At 47.0% G+C, this 17,510-nt stretch overlaps 4 protein-coding genes across 4 annotated transcripts; 2 read left to right on the top strand and 2 right to left on the bottom strand.

The window, feature by feature from the left end:
* Positions 1-125: 125 nt before the first annotated feature.
* Positions 126-2,114, top strand: PENARI_c005G08229 (exonuclease V; the record flags this gene model as incomplete). Its single annotated transcript, XM_022629893.1, has 3 exons — positions 126-576; positions 658-2,040; positions 2,107-2,114. 3 exons carry the CDS (start codon positions 126-128, stop codon positions 2,112-2,114), a joined length of 1,842 nt encoding a protein of 613 aa, XP_022490332.1.
* Positions 2,115-4,466: 2,352 nt separating this feature from the next.
* Positions 4,467-5,330, top strand: PENARI_c005G02649 (uncharacterized protein; the record flags this gene model as incomplete). Its single annotated transcript, XM_022629635.1, has 1 exon — positions 4,467-5,330. The coding sequence occupies one exon, from the start codon at positions 4,467-4,469 to the stop codon at positions 5,328-5,330; it is 864 nt and encodes a 287-aa protein (XP_022490491.1).
* Positions 5,331-6,868: 1,538 nt separating this feature from the next.
* PENARI_c005G10457 (uncharacterized protein) lies at positions 6,869-7,558 on the bottom strand (the record flags this gene model as incomplete). The annotated part of the gene is made up of 2 exons (XM_022630008.1): positions 6,869-7,090; positions 7,532-7,558. 2 exons carry the CDS (start codon positions 7,556-7,558, stop codon positions 6,869-6,871), a joined length of 249 nt encoding a protein of 82 aa, XP_022490200.1.
* A 2,806-nt stretch (positions 7,559-10,364) lies between these two features.
* PENARI_c005G01935 (stress-regulated transcription factor RPN4) lies at positions 10,365-12,368 on the bottom strand (the record flags this gene model as incomplete). The annotated part of the gene is made up of 2 exons (XM_022629602.1): positions 10,365-10,426; positions 10,478-12,368. 2 exons carry the CDS (start codon positions 12,366-12,368, stop codon positions 10,365-10,367), a joined length of 1,953 nt encoding a protein of 650 aa, XP_022490586.1.
* Between the last annotated feature and the right edge of the window lie 5,142 nt (positions 12,369-17,510).

Genomic DNA, 17,510 nt, shown 5'->3' with positions numbered 1-17,510 from the left:
TAAGTTAATAATTAGCTACATGGATAGCTAGTAATGTCAGCCACTCACAACTCCGGAATTCTTAATGCAATGACGCATCCTACTCTACTTCATCTTCAACATCACCTTCAACATGAACTTCAGACATGTACGGAACTGACCAAGATTCCAACTACGGTTCCGACTTCAACACAGACGAAGAGGAATTACTAGACGACCTCCTCAAAGCCGTCGCGGAACACGCGACCGTCCAGCCCGCCACTCCCATCCCGACTCCAATCCCGACCTCGACCTCGACCGCCCCGGAACAAACATCCACAAGATCGGAGATCCCCGATCCAGACCTCGAATCTCTCCATCCCACGGTAATTGAAGCCCTCCTTGTCGATATCGAGGATGGCGCTGGCTTTGCGGAACCGGGTACAGGTACACGGCTACCTAAGGTGCTGGGCCGGGAAGCGTCCCGTTCACCATGGCGGTCGGGCCAACAGGGTCAATCAGGTCGCGCGGGCGGGTCTGGCAGGATGGCGAGTAGGGCGAGTACAAGTGCAAGTGCAAGTCCGCGCGCTGGCAACAGCAACAGGGCCAGCCCGTTTGGTATGCTTTTTTCACTTTCCCTTTCTGCCCATGTGGTGCGTGGCCCGAATTGAGCTGACAACATCTATCCGAAGCGATTAGTCGAGCACTCCAATTCAACGGAAGGCAGAACAATAGAGCGTGAGCGTAGCGCAGCACGCGAGCAGGAATGGATGCAGCAAGATCCCGACGTTACGGCACTCGACACTCGATCGCCCGTTGAACGGTTCCGCCGACATCCCAATAAAGCGTTTTCAGTTACGGACCTTGTTTCGCCTGCTTGGTGTGAGCTGCAGTATTGGTATACTCTTACCAAGCATGGACGGAAGAAGCGCACTCCTGCTATGCTGAGGGGTAGTTCTGTGCATAAGACTCTCGAGGATGAGATTTATACGACTGTCCCAGTGGAGATTACGACGAAGGAGGATGCGTGGGGCCTTCGGATTTGGAATATTATCCAGGGTTTGCGCATGCTGCGTGAGTATGGTGTTACGCGTGAGATGGAGGTTTGGGGCCTTGTTGATGGGGAAATTGTTAATGGGGTTATTGATCAATTGTCTTATGAGTGTCCGGATCCTGGGCTTGAGGGGACAGCTGCTGGGTATTATGCTGATCTTGCCGCTTCGAGGGCTGCGTTGCCTGAGTATCAGATGTCTTTGTCGGACTTTTTGCTTTCTTCTGCGCAGGGCGGGAGGAGCCTTCCTGAATGGGGTCAGGGTGGTGGTGAGGAGGTGGCTGTTCCAGAGGAGCTGGAGCTGAAATTGCCTGCGGAGGTTTATGGTCTCCCCCGGGTCTACATGACGGATGTCAAGACCAAGGCCAGTCGGTCTATACCGACTGTTAAGAGTACCGGATTTCGGCCTACTCTTCTCCAGTTGCAGCTCTATTATCACATGCTCAACCGTCTCATTACAAGCGACGATGTGACGATCGACGTCCTCGCTGCTCGGTATAACTTCAATCCGGAAAGTTCATTCACGAATGCATTCGTCTCGGAAGTCGGCGGACTGAACGATGAATTCTTCGATGCACTTTCTTCCGAGGAATGCGAAGCGAGTCCCACACCAGACGCAAAGAACCCAGCGTCAAGCCCTCCCGCCAGCCAAGACTCAACCAGCATCCTCATGACACACAATACCCTCTCCCGTCTATGGGCTTTCATGAAAGACCAACTTCGCCTCACGTTCCTCCCAGAAGCAACCTCTACATCCATCGCACCATCCATACCATCAACCTCCCAACCAGAAATTCTCGAGGAGTATCAAACCCTCCTCTCCCCGGTCCTCACGGCCCGGTACCTCTCTTCCGCCGCTGAGGATGAGTCTCAATCCCGCCACCTGGGAAGTCGATCATTCCTCTACGATCCTACGACCATGACCTCCTACCTATCCGACCAGATGACCTGGTGGCGTGGTGAGCGCGATCCCCGCGGTGTGGAGGTTATGGATGCGTGGAAGTGTCGGATTTGTGAATTCCGGGATGAGTGTTCGTGGCGCCAGGAGCAGGAGTTGGCTTATGCTAGAAGGGGAAGGAGGACTAGTGCCTCGGCAGATATATGATCTGATTCTGATTCAGATTCGGATTCAGAGGTTGCATTTTGGTATTTGGTTTCTTTGTTGTTCTCTTGTCTGCATTTAGCGATTGCAAGGTTATGGAGTTGAATCTGAGTCAATTACTTTGTCTGCTAATTTTTCCTATTATTGAGATGAGGTGTACGTATACCTAATTATTCGATGATTCAACATGTATATATATCCTATCACACACCCGCGAAAGATCTCTACCTTTTTATACTTGATTGTAGGCCCAAGACGTTGAGGATAGTGATCAAACATCCTTCATAGGCAATTGTAAGAATATAATAGGAAAGGAAAAATAGATAGAAGTAATGGGGGAATAAAAAGAAAAAAAAAAGCAAAAAAGAAACGAATGAGCGACGCAGGGATCGAACCTGCAATTTTTTGTGAACAGGACCGAAAACAAACGCCTTACCATTAGGCCAGCCGCCCAATTCAGTGGTATTTTGGTACCATCTGTTAAGGTTATAGAGCACGTTTTGTTTCTCATTAGCATCATCTAACGCGACTAATGCGATACAGGATGGATTGGAATCAGGTTCACCACTTACACATAGAGATTCTTTCTCAACCTCTCTTTCGAAACACGCTATGCTTATTACAGTTACTCTACTCCTAACCCCTGATGCGACTGTCTCGGTCCGTATTGTAGTGGAAGCGATCAAGGGCATTGGCTTGTCACCTCCATACTGTCGAGGAGCAAGACTGGACATAACAAGGATGGAGACCCAGGTGCAGCTCGAAATGCCGTTCGTTGCCAGTCCGCTACATCGTAGGTTGATCCTTGAGCTCAAAAAAAGGAAAAAAAAAACGATCCCAATTTAGGCTCTACATGCCAATCGTTGGGGTAGCGTTTCGCACATTCTGGAACTTCCTGGTAAGTTATGCCATCGATGTTCTTCATATCCCCATCTGCTCCTCGCTCACATAATCTTTTGATATGGATGGTTGTATATACTTTGTACCCTAGTTGGTGTCAATAGGAAGGATCTACGCCGATGTGCGTAATACGTAATAGGAGGCTGTGAGATACCAGCATTCAGGGCTATACTACAAGAAATTTATAGAATCTTTTACAATTCAATACTTGAAACCCAGCCAAGTCAGAATTGAATTGGATTAACGTGTTTCGGAATAGCGTTCGAGACAGATTATATGAGAGCGAGGTGGTGAAAACGATTTCGATTCACCCTGTATAGGGTCTCTACACCAAACCGGTGGCAAAGAATACAACCGAGGTATTTGGGGGCGACAAAGAGAATTAATCACGCGAAGGAGATCGGATAACGGGATACAGTAGGTGATATTGCATGGTTAACTTACCGGTCTTCCAGTAAATGTTACCGATATCATTAACATTATTACAATAACAGTCGAGAAGACCTCATCATGGGACCTCACATTACCTGGCCTAACGCGTTCACAGTGTTAAATGGGGATCGCAACCACAGAGTTGCTACCAAGCCATCTAAACGAGGTCGTTAAAAACAGACCTGTAGTTTCCAATTTCCCTTAACACATTCTTGCCCGCTGGAACGCAGTGTCTCTTATAACCCCCTATACACTCAATCTGATAAAATCATCACAACAGCAGCCTGATCTACTCTTAGCTCACAGAAACACAGACATAGCCGCATGTATGAAAGCCTTAACAGTGACAAGTCCGCACTAGGAGTTACAGTGATATCAAGAACATATTGATGCCTGCGCCATCTCGAGTTCATAAACAGCAAAATCTTGTTGTGCTCTATACTTTCGCGCACAACTGCCACCTTCCGATCCCCATCCACGATATCAAACAGCGCTAGGATAGTGCCATGTCTCTCAACCTCAACTTGACCTGTTTCTCTTCCTGGATAGAACAGATAGATATACCATTATGGAAAAGTCTAAGATATAAGGGGCAGAAGAAGAGGAATACGATGTAGTCTCTTCTCTATGCCTCTCCCCTTAGTAAATCAACGAGGCACGAATATACGAACCTTATGTACTGTAACGTGTTGAGATTGCCGCGTACACCAGAATGGCTTTCTTTTATCTTGCAACCGTGAGATAAGTTAACGAGGAGGAAATACAGATTATATAAGTCTAACCTTACTCTTACGACTTCCCAAAAAATAAAATCGGAATGCGGTTATCGCATTTCAGGTCACCGCCCCGCAATTTTAGGCAGAACTGTGATGGTTATGGCAAGTCACGTATAATTGCCTAGTAGTTCTGACAATCTGACAAGATCGCGCACTTGCATCCCCCTTTCCGCGTGTCCAGTGGGACTTTGCTGTTCAGAAGAAAAGTACACTTTGGTCATAGGAAGTGCAAAGTCGGATTGGTACCATGGAATACGAGGATTTCAGACGACCGTTCCGCTTCATAGTCACGGGCCATTTTATTGCCATTCATTACAATGGCAGCGACTTTGAGCTACACCGCGACCGCCACAGTCGCGGAACTTTATTCCATCTGTCTGATGACGAAGAACAGATAATATGCAATCGCACCTATATCGGCAACCTCACTAGTCACCCGGACTATCCAGACGACGTGTTCTACATACAACATAATCAAAAGTACCTTTCCTCACAGGGGAAATGGACAGACAGCATTGACAATGCACTCAAGGTGCAGATTGACCCGGAGCCAGACTGGGGCGAGACCCCTCCAACCATCTCACCGCTCGCCAGCCCGGTTATCAGCGCCGACAACCCCATCTCCGCCGATGGAATCGATCTCTACCAGCCGGACCAACAATTCCTCATGTACCCCATCGGGGGCCTGTGGATGGGCAATGCCGAACACTCACCCGAAGACAAGCTCGTCTTCCGTGGAAATCCATACAGCGATGGATTGACCTTCGAGCTCTCCGTGCATGATGGGAAAACACGGATCGTCTCCGACGACGGCATGTTCCTGACTGTTATAATGCCTGCCGGGTGTGCTGAGTATCTGGATGAAGAATGTCGACAGCATACTGCGTCCACTCGGTGCCCGCGCTGCGAGCGGAACTACACTATTGGCTTTGTGTCTGAGCCGCGCGACTGCATCACTCTCGTCCCGCGCGGACTGCCCAGCATGTTTGTTTTCTATGATGGTGTTTTCTATTATCATTTTGATGCTATTAAGGGTAGCTATGCCGAACTAGAGCGTGTGGAGCGCATTGAGGATGCCTCGCTCTTCCAGTTTGTCGGGTTTCTATCTTAATGTATAGCGGGAAGCTCACATACTAGGGCACTCAACTAGTTGCACGCATGAAATTTGAATATAATAAAGAAATCTATTACTTAGACCTGACTCCATCTCAGATCTATACCTAGTTTCGTATAAATACAGACATTGCAGTCTCAGCAGTCCTATTGTAAAGTACGAAGTCTATTCTAAGAAAGCGGTCTGGGACCGAGGGAATCCAGTCGTAAGAGTATGCAGGTAAAACTGAATTCGAAAACTACTGCATCTAGGCCCCTTTAATGCAATAGCAAGTACATACGACCACAGGGTGTGGAGAACAGGGCTTCCCGTCCGCTCAGCCGTACTTAAGCCACACGCCGGTAAGTTAGTAGTTAGGTGGGTGACCACTAGCGAATCCTTACTGTTGTATGTTTTTTTTTTTTTAACCCCTACGCGCCCAATTCTCAGGTGCCTTGGGGACTAAAGCAGCGAGAAATTCTGTCTTAGGATGAGCGTGGGTGGGTGATATACGTAGGTGAGAATTCTAGATACAAAGGTGACAGATATAGGAACAAGTAAGGATTCTCACCCCTCCTGGTACTGCTCTAGTGAAAGGCCAAAGATATTGCAGCCTCGGGCACACCGGCGCTGCGTCGAATACTTGTTTCGCAGCCACAGGAGCCGAGCTCTGGTTTAGATTCCATGTTTTCTAAAGGAAATAGGATACCTGGCTCCGTTATGAACGCTGGTCTATCGGGTATGACTGTAAATTGTTTGCATGTGTAGTTAGGGACTATGCCGATGTTGCTGGGTTATAAAGGGACGAGTCGTTCTTACTTCGAACCATTCTTTAGACTATATAAAGCACCCACGAGGAGGTTGTTAGGGTTGGGGATGACAAAATGGAAGGTAGGCTAAAGCCTAGGATTCGGAACTCGAATCTTATCCTCGTGAAACTAATTTGGGCCACTATATGTATGGTAAAAATGTGGGCTGTACGCTCTAGAAGGCGGAGATTATCTACGATGTCCGCGAGGAATAGGATATAAATAACATATTAAAGATCACTCTCCTTAGAGCCTATAAAGTTTGTAATATTGAGTGTCTTTCTATTACTAGCTAATCCCTATATAAGATATAGATCCTCGGATTCATGGTTTATAGTAGATTGTTGCCCGAGAATGTCCCTAACTTCTTAGGAGTCTATCCTAAGCCGTCTTCTCTAGAGGCGGCACGTCGGTATCGTACTTAATTTTCCACTCTCTATCTAGCGTTATATAGGATCTAACACTTCTCCATATACTATATACCTATTAATCAATAGCAGCTTGATTATCTAGTGCCTTCGCCGTTATCTCAATAGCCTTAAGAGACCATCTCGTTCCCGAATTCAACAAAGTCTGCTATATCCCTATAGATATTCGGAATACGATACTATAATTCGACTTCTCGCACCTTGATCGGGAACTTTTAACTAAATTTGATTGTGAGAGGGGCATTTCCAAGTTCGTTCCCTTTCTCTCGATGCCGGCCAGCGAGATAGCTATCCGAGGTCAAGAAGATGCAGGAACCACTTAGTTCAAGGACCCAGGACCCCGAGAGTTAGGACGCTTATTAGAAGCCACGTGTAGTCTCTTGCGGTGGACAATCTCGCGGCGTTGATGCTCGACGCATGCGAAGGCGCTAGGCTGAGTAGTTGTGTAGATATCTAGGAATGGGCCAGGATCCGTGATGCCAAAGAGATACGCGAAAAGCGTGTCATAATTCTGAGGCTGTATGGGGGTCTTGGTGTAGACCTGCGGACTGTACTGATAATTTCCTTCCGGCTCAATAAATAAAGCGGCTCTCACCATAAACTACCCGGGTGACACCGACCCGAATACTGGCCGCACATAAACCACACACCATACAGAGTAGTGAGGCTTAATCAAAGGCCTTTGTAAGTCTACCTAATATATAACGCCCCTTCATGTTGGATTCAGTACATACGACCATAGGGTGTGGAGAACAGGGCTTCCCGTCCGCTCAGCCGTACTTAATCCACACGCCGGTAAGTTAGTAGTTAGGTGGGTGACCACTAGCGAATCCTTACTGTTGTATGTTTTTGCTTCTTTTTGCTTTTTGTTTATCTACCTACACTCAAATTGAATGCCTCAATAAAATTTAGACCGTGGTTTTTATATCGACAAAAAGAAAGAGGTAAAGAGCTCTTCAGCTTATAGTGTGCATAATAAAACACCGGCAAATTCCTTAGGCTCATACATGTTGAAGGGATAAGGATCTCTAGAGCTATACACTCAAAAGAATCAGACTGGGGGCAAGGACAGAATTGTATGCCACAAAATGTACTATTTCACAACTTGTACAGAAGATTGTCTGTGTGCTTTAATTTCCGAGCTTGCTATGATTGACAGCAATTTGTGGCGTGGTAAATGCTGGTCAAACCCTTTGCAGTTGTGCTTGATAAAACGCATGTTTTGCACAAAACGAAGGGTACTGTTCTATCGAGGTTTCAAGTCGTAGAAAAAGATTGTGAAGGAAATGTTCCATGTACAAGACGTCGGGCAGATATTATCGAAGTCGCAAGACGACTTGCTATGCTTTGCGTGGACGGATTCGGCAATGAACCAAAGAGAACTATTGTCGGCTGAGTAACATCGATCTATACTCGGTGTTTCTGAGATTGAGTATTCCAATTTGTCTAGCATTCTTCATTAAGAATCATTATCCATTAAGACAGAGAATGTGCTACTCTTATCGTTTTCATCCTTGAGCTTTTGGGTTGTTTTACTCAGATATGCGTCAGTTTTCTATGTGGCCTACGAGGCTACTGTTGGCTACCTTGGCTCTCTACTATAGAAACGTTGCTCTTAGGATGTTATGATTAGAGCCGAAGCCAGAAATTTAATCTACTAGAGTACTCTTCACTGCGATTCTCTCCTCTATCCAATAACCCAATAGAACAAATATAACTCAGTAGATGCTATCCTATCCTATACTACCCGCAGAACGGAGTACTCACCACAAGCCACAAACGCACAACACCAACCCCAAAATAGAACAAACACCCTCATTCCCAAGCCACATATGTAAACCACGAACTAAAAACCACTAAACCCTCATGTAAACATAAACATAAACATAAAGCGTAAAGTTAAATAACGACAGGCGACTAAGCACATCCCCCAAAAGCCACAAAACCCCACCCACCGACCGTTTCATTTCAACCCCTTTCATTTACGGAATAAACTCTGTTTAAATACGGGCACAGAGATCAACAATGCAATCGGAGATGACAGACGAGTTCGTATCAAGCCACACCTCCACTAAATCCACTGTCTCCACAGAGCCCACAAAAGCCCACTAAACCCACTTCAATCCACGGGTGTTTGCTCCATCCTACTACAGTACGTACAGTACAATAACCTACTCCACCATCTCCACAACCCGCCATAGCGGGTGCAAGTAGCTTCTCCGTACCCTGTGTACTCCGTAACCTGTGTAATAGACCCACGCGAGAGAAGCCATGGCGCCAGGATCTGAAGCCACTTCTTCCAATTAGACAGGGGCTAATCGTCCACGCGGGCCTGTACAGTATTGGGGATCCACATGAGCATGGATTGACATGGGATTGACATAGGGTGCGCTTTCCGCTACATGTAACTTAATTTTGATTTTTGGTTTTGGCGTAGGGGTAAGGGGTAGGGAGGGGAGTACTCCGTAAATGTGTACGTGGACATGTACATAGGTACGTACCTCGTGTCTCACAGGATTATCTGATTTATTGGTTTACAAGGTTGCTCCGTGGATGATGATGACAACAATGTCAAGGTTAGTACCACAATGACAATGATTGTGACATAAGTCAATGTGTGGTGTTAATATAATCAAATCACATCATCGACGTTTACGTTTAAGTTAATTTTACATTCACTTGTATACTAGACCGGGGGACAAGGATACCAACACCCGATCTTTACAGCTACTCTACTCCGCAGCTTGGAAGAGTCAGGGTTAGGGTTGACATTAAGAAAACAATGATTGGACTGGAGTATAACAGCCGTACCCCTCAAGTAAACCACACCAAACCATTAACCAAAAACCAATGAACTTCCAAATCGAACAATGAAATCAATATGATCCAATTTTCAATCCAAATAATTACAAGTCACGATCCCCGTTCAAATACCCAAGCTATCTCATATCTTATCAAACTCTCCACACTCGATGGTTCATGATTCATGCGAACCAGGGTCCGCGACCGGGTGCCTACGCAATGATGGGATCATACATGTACATAGCCTTCAGCAGACGGTACAACTACAAGTTTCATAGATTCAATATCCAGTTTGCTCTGGATATATGACCTGTTCAAACATGATTAGTATAGATTCAGAACTGGATATTATCCTTGGGCCCTTATGATTATTGTCCCGATGACTGATGACATCTGGGTTTCATTGTGTACTGTACTACTGTACTACTGTTGGTGGGTAGTGACATACAGATAACTTACTCTCTAGCAAGGGCATGCTGTGGCTGATATTACGGATGGATTGAGTACAGTACCTAGGTACGAGAAATTGAAACCGTGATTCAAGGGATGAACATACATACTGCGAACTCCAAAGAGAGGGAGAGATACTTTACTGTAGCTGTGTGTTTCAGACGATCCCGATCGCCACGGAGCACCAATTTGAAATTGAATTATTATATTTCCAATAAATCCCAAGGTCCAGCTAATGTACAATTTTTTGGAGGAATGTACTATAGTACAAGAGAACCAGCAACTGTACTGCGCTCGAAAAAAGAAACAGAACAAACAAAGGGAAAGACCATATACAACACCAAACAACACCATATATCCGTTTCCATAAACCGTAAACATAAACCACACCACCAATGCAAACGCATGCAAAACTCGTAAAATCGTACACATAAGAATGTAAAGAATACACATCGTCATAATGACGAGCCCCGGATTTTACAGGGGCCCAAAGTGGGGCTGAGTGGGTCCACCATATGACGTTAGGTATGCCGATCTGGTGGACCATGACGTAGAAGGCGCCCTCAATCTCTCCTCCTACGCTGCTTGCCTGGCCAGTCGATTTCGGGATGCACCACTCGCATGTCTGTAATTATAGTTAGTTTGAGAATGTAATAGATCAACGGGTGTAACTTACGCCTTGTCAGAGCATCGTTTCGGCTGAATGTCTTGTCCTCGTTACAGATGTGACAGCGGACCTTTTGCTTGCCCGCTGTGTGGATCGTATGTTCATGCCGGGTAAGATCGTAGGGTCGAGAGAAGACCGAATTGCATGCTTTGCCCGTAGATGGGTTGATGCGCTCGCACCGGTGGGGGCCGGCCTGGGAATTGCGTAGAGTGGTGTCGCGGCTGATGAGGTGGCCGCCCGGTGTAGTTTGCCGGTGGGCTTCGCGCTTGTGGCGCTGCAGGCGAGAGGGAGAATCGAAGCGGAATGCGCAGCCGTGGTAGGTGCAGGTGTATGTGCCAGCATCGGAGGTGGTGTTGTCCGGTCGGGGGATGCTCTCCATTGGCAGGTTGACCTGAGCTTGCGGCGAGGTCTCGCTAGATTCCACTGATACAGACGGGAAATCAGGTGTCTGCTGCAAGAGATTGGTCTGCGAAGGGCGGTGGCTTGGGGGCTGAGCGAATGCGAATTGAGGCTGCGACATGGCGGTTGTGTATTGAGGGAAACCTTCCATCGGTCGCATTGAGCCGCTGTCGCGTCGCAGACCAAGCGTATCACCCAGGTTGAAGTCACCCTGAGGTAGGCCCGGGGGGAACAGAGCTGGGAGAGCTGGGTCGTCGCCATCCTGGAAATCCAAAACTGCGTCCTTGGGGGACATGGTCTTGATATCTCCGGTAGGATTGGGCTGAGATCCGTTCATTCCCTGCATCACATTCTGTGTCATGGGAACACTGGTAGTCATTTGAGGCTGCTGGAGGTTGCTACCCATATCACCCGCGAACGGAGAAGAAGGGCGGAAAGGCGAACGATCCCGTCTGTTGGCAGGAGATTGAGAGCGAGCAGACATGTGTCCCTGGTTGGCAGCCTGGAGGCGATCGGCCATGAAGTTGCGCGGGTTGAGCTGGTTCTGACCCATTGGCTTGGACACCTGGGGAGCAGCCATGATGGAAGGGTTGTAGAGCTCGTCCTGGTAGATATCGGAGATGGTCCTGTCCAGCTTAGGCACTCCCATTGGCATACCGTTAGAGGTGTATTCTGCGTCGACTTGTAAGTACTGGTCCATCCACTGGTCAATCATTTGCTTCTCACCATTCATCTTAGCTGCATCGTCAATCTCGTCCAGGCTGGTCTGTGGGGTCACTGGGGAGTTGTGGCTCATGGTTGACACCGATGGAGCCATAGAGTAGTCGCTCTGCAGCGGCTGGGAAGGTGACTGCTTCTGCTGGTCCATGATGGCCTTTCTCATCGCAGACTCGGCATCGGCGTTGTGACCATCTTGAGAGGCAGGATCGAAGTTCTGGAAGGGTGTCGCGAGGAAGGAGTTCTGGAGCGGGGTCTGCACTGGCGTGGGCAACGGCTTGTTTGAGCTGTTGGAACGACGGTGGAAGTTGTTGGCAGGTGATGGAGGCGAAGTGCGCTTCTGCACACCGGCGTAAGGAATACGCGCAGGACTCAGCAACTGCAGGTTGTTATCCCACCCTTGGTTGGTGGCGAGAGGCTGTTGCGCCAACATGGGGGTATAGTATTGTTGAGGGTATTGAGGAAGATAGTGAGGCGAATTGGAACCCTGGATGTCAAACGACGGGTTGTAAGAAGAAGCTGGGGTCATCGAAGGAGCCCCAAACGACTGCGATTCCGACGTTTGTGGGTAAGGAATAGAGAAGGTCGGAGAGGAGAAGGAAGGCGAGGAAGGTGCGGAAGATGGCGGAGAAAGCTGTACACTGGGGTGGCACTCGAACGGCGATTGCAGGCGTTGACAGTTCGACTCCGAATAGAACTCAGGTGGGTACTGGTCGTCTTGTATGATGATGTCCTCTGGGTTGTATGGATCGGTGATGAGACCCTTACGTGGGTACATAAGCATTATGGTGGGGGACGTCAGAGGATTCGCCACCGGGTAAGGCGAGCTTTATATGCGAAATCCGAGGGCACAAGATCCGAATAAGATTTCCTGATCAATTGCCGTGTCGGTTTGTAACAGACTTTGAGTCGAAGCTTGGGGTAGCGAAGAGTCTGGAAACGTCGGGAGCCTGATCGATGGATGAGAGGTAGATTTGGTTGGTACTGGGTGAGGGTGAGTTTGGTTCTGGGTAATGACTCGACCGGAGGAAAGTAAGAAGATATATGATATCAAGAGTTGGAAGTATGAGTAATGAATGAGAGGGAGGGACAAGACTTATAAGTAGGCCATGACCTCACAGTAAGTAACGGAGTCTCCGAAATACCGTATAGGATCTACGCTAGGCCAGATCGAGAGTAGTCCGGTAATATTACATACCATACCGAGTCCCACTGATCTGGGGATCTTCTGTGGCTTACATTAAGAAAGCCACATACTCCACCATTTACTTATGGCTGCCCAGTGGGCATTAATATTTAATATTAGTGTTTTGTTATTGGACTGTTCAAGATAGTAAGGGGGTGATGTTTGTTGATTTACGGTGAAAATTACCCAAATATTCAACCCAACGGCCAAGGTCGCTTAGAAGAATTTTCCTTGTCTAGAACTAGCTCGACTATACTCGGGTGACTGCGCCAAAATTAGGACTAGGAAGAATGGGGGTGGAGTCGGCCGAGGGATTCCTTAGGGCTGAGCCACACCTACTTTTCGGGACTTGACATTCGGCCCAACTGTGAGTCAAACAGAACCTGCTAGAACTGATTGGTAGTCAATCTGTAACTCACATGGTAGTGGATTTGTTGGAGAGCTGTGCTCCCCCCTGTACTCCGTACAGTCCATATTGTCCTTACTCACACTAGCCACATCTCGATGTGGCTAGTGTCCATTGGCTCGGGACCGCCGCCCCAACGGTATAGCATTCCCACATGGGGAAGCTAGGACTGGCATGTACACGTTCTCCAAACTGTGATGCCTGTTTATCGGATCTGGAGACTCGGTTGAGTGTGGCTGTGAAGCAAGTCATTGTCTTGACATGTCTCCAATCGGCGGGTTCCGCTGAGACTTATCGGCCGTCGAGTCAGCTGACCATGGCATGATAGAAGCCGGACAATGCAGTCCATGGATCGTTGACCAGCTGACTCGATCTTGAGTCACCCCACAAATTTTGTGTTCAAGTTGCAACCTGTTGTCTTAGTTGCGTAGTTCGATGGTAAGCGCTTGTCTCTAGCTCGCGATAGGCTCGGCGGGAAGTACCCATTTTGGGACTGGAATGGTCACATGGTGAGTCGACTCATATATGACTAACTACTAACCACTGCAGGAATAAATAAACGTAAATAAATGTATTTGAAAAAAGGCAATCAAAAATAATTAAAACTGTGACTGGGATAAAATTCTCCCTGTAGATCTGATCACCTAGTTCACGCTGCCACGCGGAACTGACAGCCGTAAAAAGTGTAAAAAGTGTAAAAACTGCAGACTAAAACAAATTCTACTAGCGCTGTCATGCTCCGACCGTGCACATGGCTCTGACCCTAAATGAATATCAGATCGGATCGATAGGCTCCGAGCCGAGCACACGAAGTGGCAAATCCCGATCCTTTCACCTTGAGCATTTCCCTAGCCAGAAACAACAAGACATTACTGCAGTTCAGTAGCTACCCCCACTGCACATGTGACTACAATTGAAAATATTGAGAAAATCGGCAAGTTCTCGGACAATCCGCCTAACCCCGGTCTGGACAGGCCGAGACGGGTCCGGGGATGTGCCGTGTGTACCTACCGAACAGTCTGGCCCGTCTCCGGATTCTGCACTCTGCACTATACACTTAGATCCGAGATCTTGGCGTCGAGTATACCTGCTAAACACAGAGGCATCCGGAAAAGGATAAAGAAACGGGGCTACTCGGGCTACCCGGGCTATTCGGTACAAAAGTCTGGGGGTGGCAAGTTGAGCGCCAGCGCCAGCTGATCCAAGTGTCTGGTCCACGTAGATTAGATCAAGTACAGTATAAAATGCAAGTCCGGAAAAATCAGGTGCACCTGCGTATAGCTGGTGTAAGACACCTTCCCAAATTGAACAAAAGATAGCGACCTTCTACATCAAGACAATACCCAACACGAAAACAACCCCAAGGCCGTTACCAAAACAGAACCCCTGCATGAAAAATTTTTCTTATCGGCAAGCAATCCCGACCAAAAAAGTGTCAGCACTCTAATCACCTGGGCAGGGTTCACGGGCAGCATGAACAAGCTCTACGAGCCAACTAGCGCAACTAAAATCTCATATTTAGAAACTGTCTAATGCAGGAAGAATTTTCAATGCTTTTCATTGGTGGGCGTCTTGCAGGTGCACAGCCACGTAGTCGGTATTTCCGTTACGACGTTCTCCGTTGCCGGTTTAGCCTGTTACCGTATGCTATGGCTGCAGTCATGCATCTGCATGTATTGGTAATTTCCAGTCCTTTCTAGAAGGGGTGTATTGGGTGGCTTAGTTCTTTTCCATTTTGGGTTTGGTGTGGTTGTTTTCGGGCTTCTGGAAGGTTGCTATTTTCGTGCCGGAATGTCGGCCTCCGGGTATCGCCGTGGACTGGTTTTTAACTTTTTTCTTCTTTTTTTATTTTGGGATTTTTTGTTTGGCTGCATGTATGAAGAGTTTTTTTCTTGTTGCGATCGATGGATATTGATTGCAGGTGTGGCTTGTTTCTTTGTGACTCTGATTATGTTATTATTACTTAGCATGACTCAGTGCCTGTCACGTGGCTGATTTGTGATTACACTGGCCGCGTACATAGTGTATTCGTCATCTAGGGTCAAAGACTTGGATAATTTTAGTAAAAATGTTTGGAAACCACTCCTTGGCGGGTCACGGCTATGTGGCCTATTACCATAATAGGATGTAAGGGATGCCAGATGTTTTATTTGGTTGCCTACTTGAAATATTCTAGAAGCTAGACACGCTATGTGAGGAATGCTACTGTTTCAGATGGAATGTTTGGAGGGGTTGGTATTTTACATCGATAACTAGGGGTTCACCTTACATGTGATCATAGGGCCAAATATAATCCCTCCTTGTATTGTGTCGGTTATCGAATATTGAGGCTGGAGATGGACCTTGACCAAGTCACCGGGACAGCCACTAGTGCGGCTGAAACCCCATGTGGAACTTGCCTTCAACTTTATTTTGATGCCTTGGAGTGTAAATATCCTCCTCGTACCACTTAATCAGATTGAATTTTGGACATGTACTGTCGAGGGCCGCTGTTACGCTCAGAGCTACTGAGACTGTAAATACCTAAGTTAGTCTTTGAATACCTAGTCTGCTATCAGTCTATTGAAACACTAGGTGGTTTCAGTTTTACTTATGCTGCAAACAAACCCCGTTTCACCTCAAACAATACGTATTTTGTTTTACAGTTATCCTGTATCCTTCATGGCGTCAAACTGTTCTTATACGCCCATTACCTACAGTTAGACATGTTTAAATCTCACACAATCTGTAGATTTTAATGTTATTGCTTCCTAAACTAACCGAATGCCCATTTAATGAGAGTCACATCGAGGCGGAGTAACATTTCAAGAAAGTAATGATCAGAGATCAAGTAATTGAGTGCTGACTACGGAGTATAGAACGATATACACATACGGGGTGAGGTAGTAATATACCAGTCAACCGATTGCTTGAGCCCAAAGGACTCCAGACCAGTCTTCCTCCTTGATATATTCCTCGATAGTATAGACCGGAACAGGCACGCTAAGCTATATTGAATGTAAGAAGGGTTCACGATATAGATGTAGCGAAAAGACCTACGTCTTTGGGGTAGACAGCGCTTGGATCACAACCATCATAACTGAAGTCTCCGATGTAATCGAACATATCGGCCAGTTCCTCGCCTATGCCTCCAGGGACCGCATTTTCAAGGACAGTGCGGTCCTGACGCTGGAAGCGACACGCCACGCCATGAGTCTTATCTCCATATACAGTGACGCAGCAATAGTTTTGACACTCCTTTGATTACTCAGATTCTGCCGGCTAAAAATTCGATTTTTCAACACCCCTAGACTGGTTTCCTGATAAAACACTTAACTGTTGTGGATTAGGTTGAATCTTGTCTTCTATAAAAAGCACTCACTAAAGCAAAAACGTTTAGAAAATAAGATGATAAAGACTTGCTCTTCGGTTTGCGATAAGGGAGCCTAAAAAGCGGTCTAAAAACGGTCTAAAAACGGTTTGTCCAATGGTGTTAAAACATTTGCTGTGTCACTGTAGGTGGAGTTTGCAGAATTGACTATGCCTAGCTAATATACTATCACAGTTTCTTCACCGAATCTGCAGGAATTAGATAGTCCGGAATCACTAGGAACTCATCTCCAGAAGAGGGGTCCCGCCTAATATAGAAACTCGTGCATGACGTGGTGATACCCGTCTGCACACCTTTAACTTTAGTGTAGTATTCACTACAAGATACACTGGACGTGGTTTCAGTCGGTACTACCGTCGATGTGGTAGTCGTGGAAGTGGACTTGACGGCGACACAGATGGCGTAGCCGGGTGAGAGATATTGGCAACCGTCACCGATGGCGGGGTTCCAAGCATAAAGCTGGGCAAAAGTGACATCGTATGTACTTTCAATCGCAACACAAAACACAACCGTTGCCGGACTTGATAGCGTATAGTCCTGCACAAGAAGAAGTCATTCCTGTCTGCGTTGGCGCAGCGGCGGTTATGCTAGTCGTAGTGGAGGCCACAGAGACATAGATGGAATAGCCAGGTGAAAGAGATTGACAGTCATCGCCGATGGCAGGGTTCCACGCGTTCAGCCGAGCAAAGGTGACACCGTATTTTGTATCAATTGTATTACAGCTGTCGCCAGATTGAATGGTGTATAAATCGACCAGGCGGATGTCATGCCTGTCTGCATTGGTTCTGCAGATGAAGTTGAAGCTGTAGTAGTTAGAGAAAGAGAAAGAGAGGAAAGACGAACGGAGAAAGTTAGAATGAGTGAGGAGGGTGTAGAAACGATGAGTCGATCAAAAAGGTCAGAGGGATAGAGGTCTGTTGTTTCAAATATGAATGGATTTTATTTGCATAAGTCTTGTCACCTC

The sequence above is a fragment of the Penicillium arizonense genome (genome assembly GCF_001773325.1).
Source record: "Penicillium arizonense strain CBS 141311 chromosome Unknown PENARI_contig005, whole genome shotgun sequence".
NCBI lineage: Eukaryota > Fungi > Ascomycota > Eurotiomycetes > Eurotiales > Aspergillaceae > Penicillium > Penicillium arizonense.
This window is presented reverse-complemented; position numbering and strand designations above follow the sequence as displayed.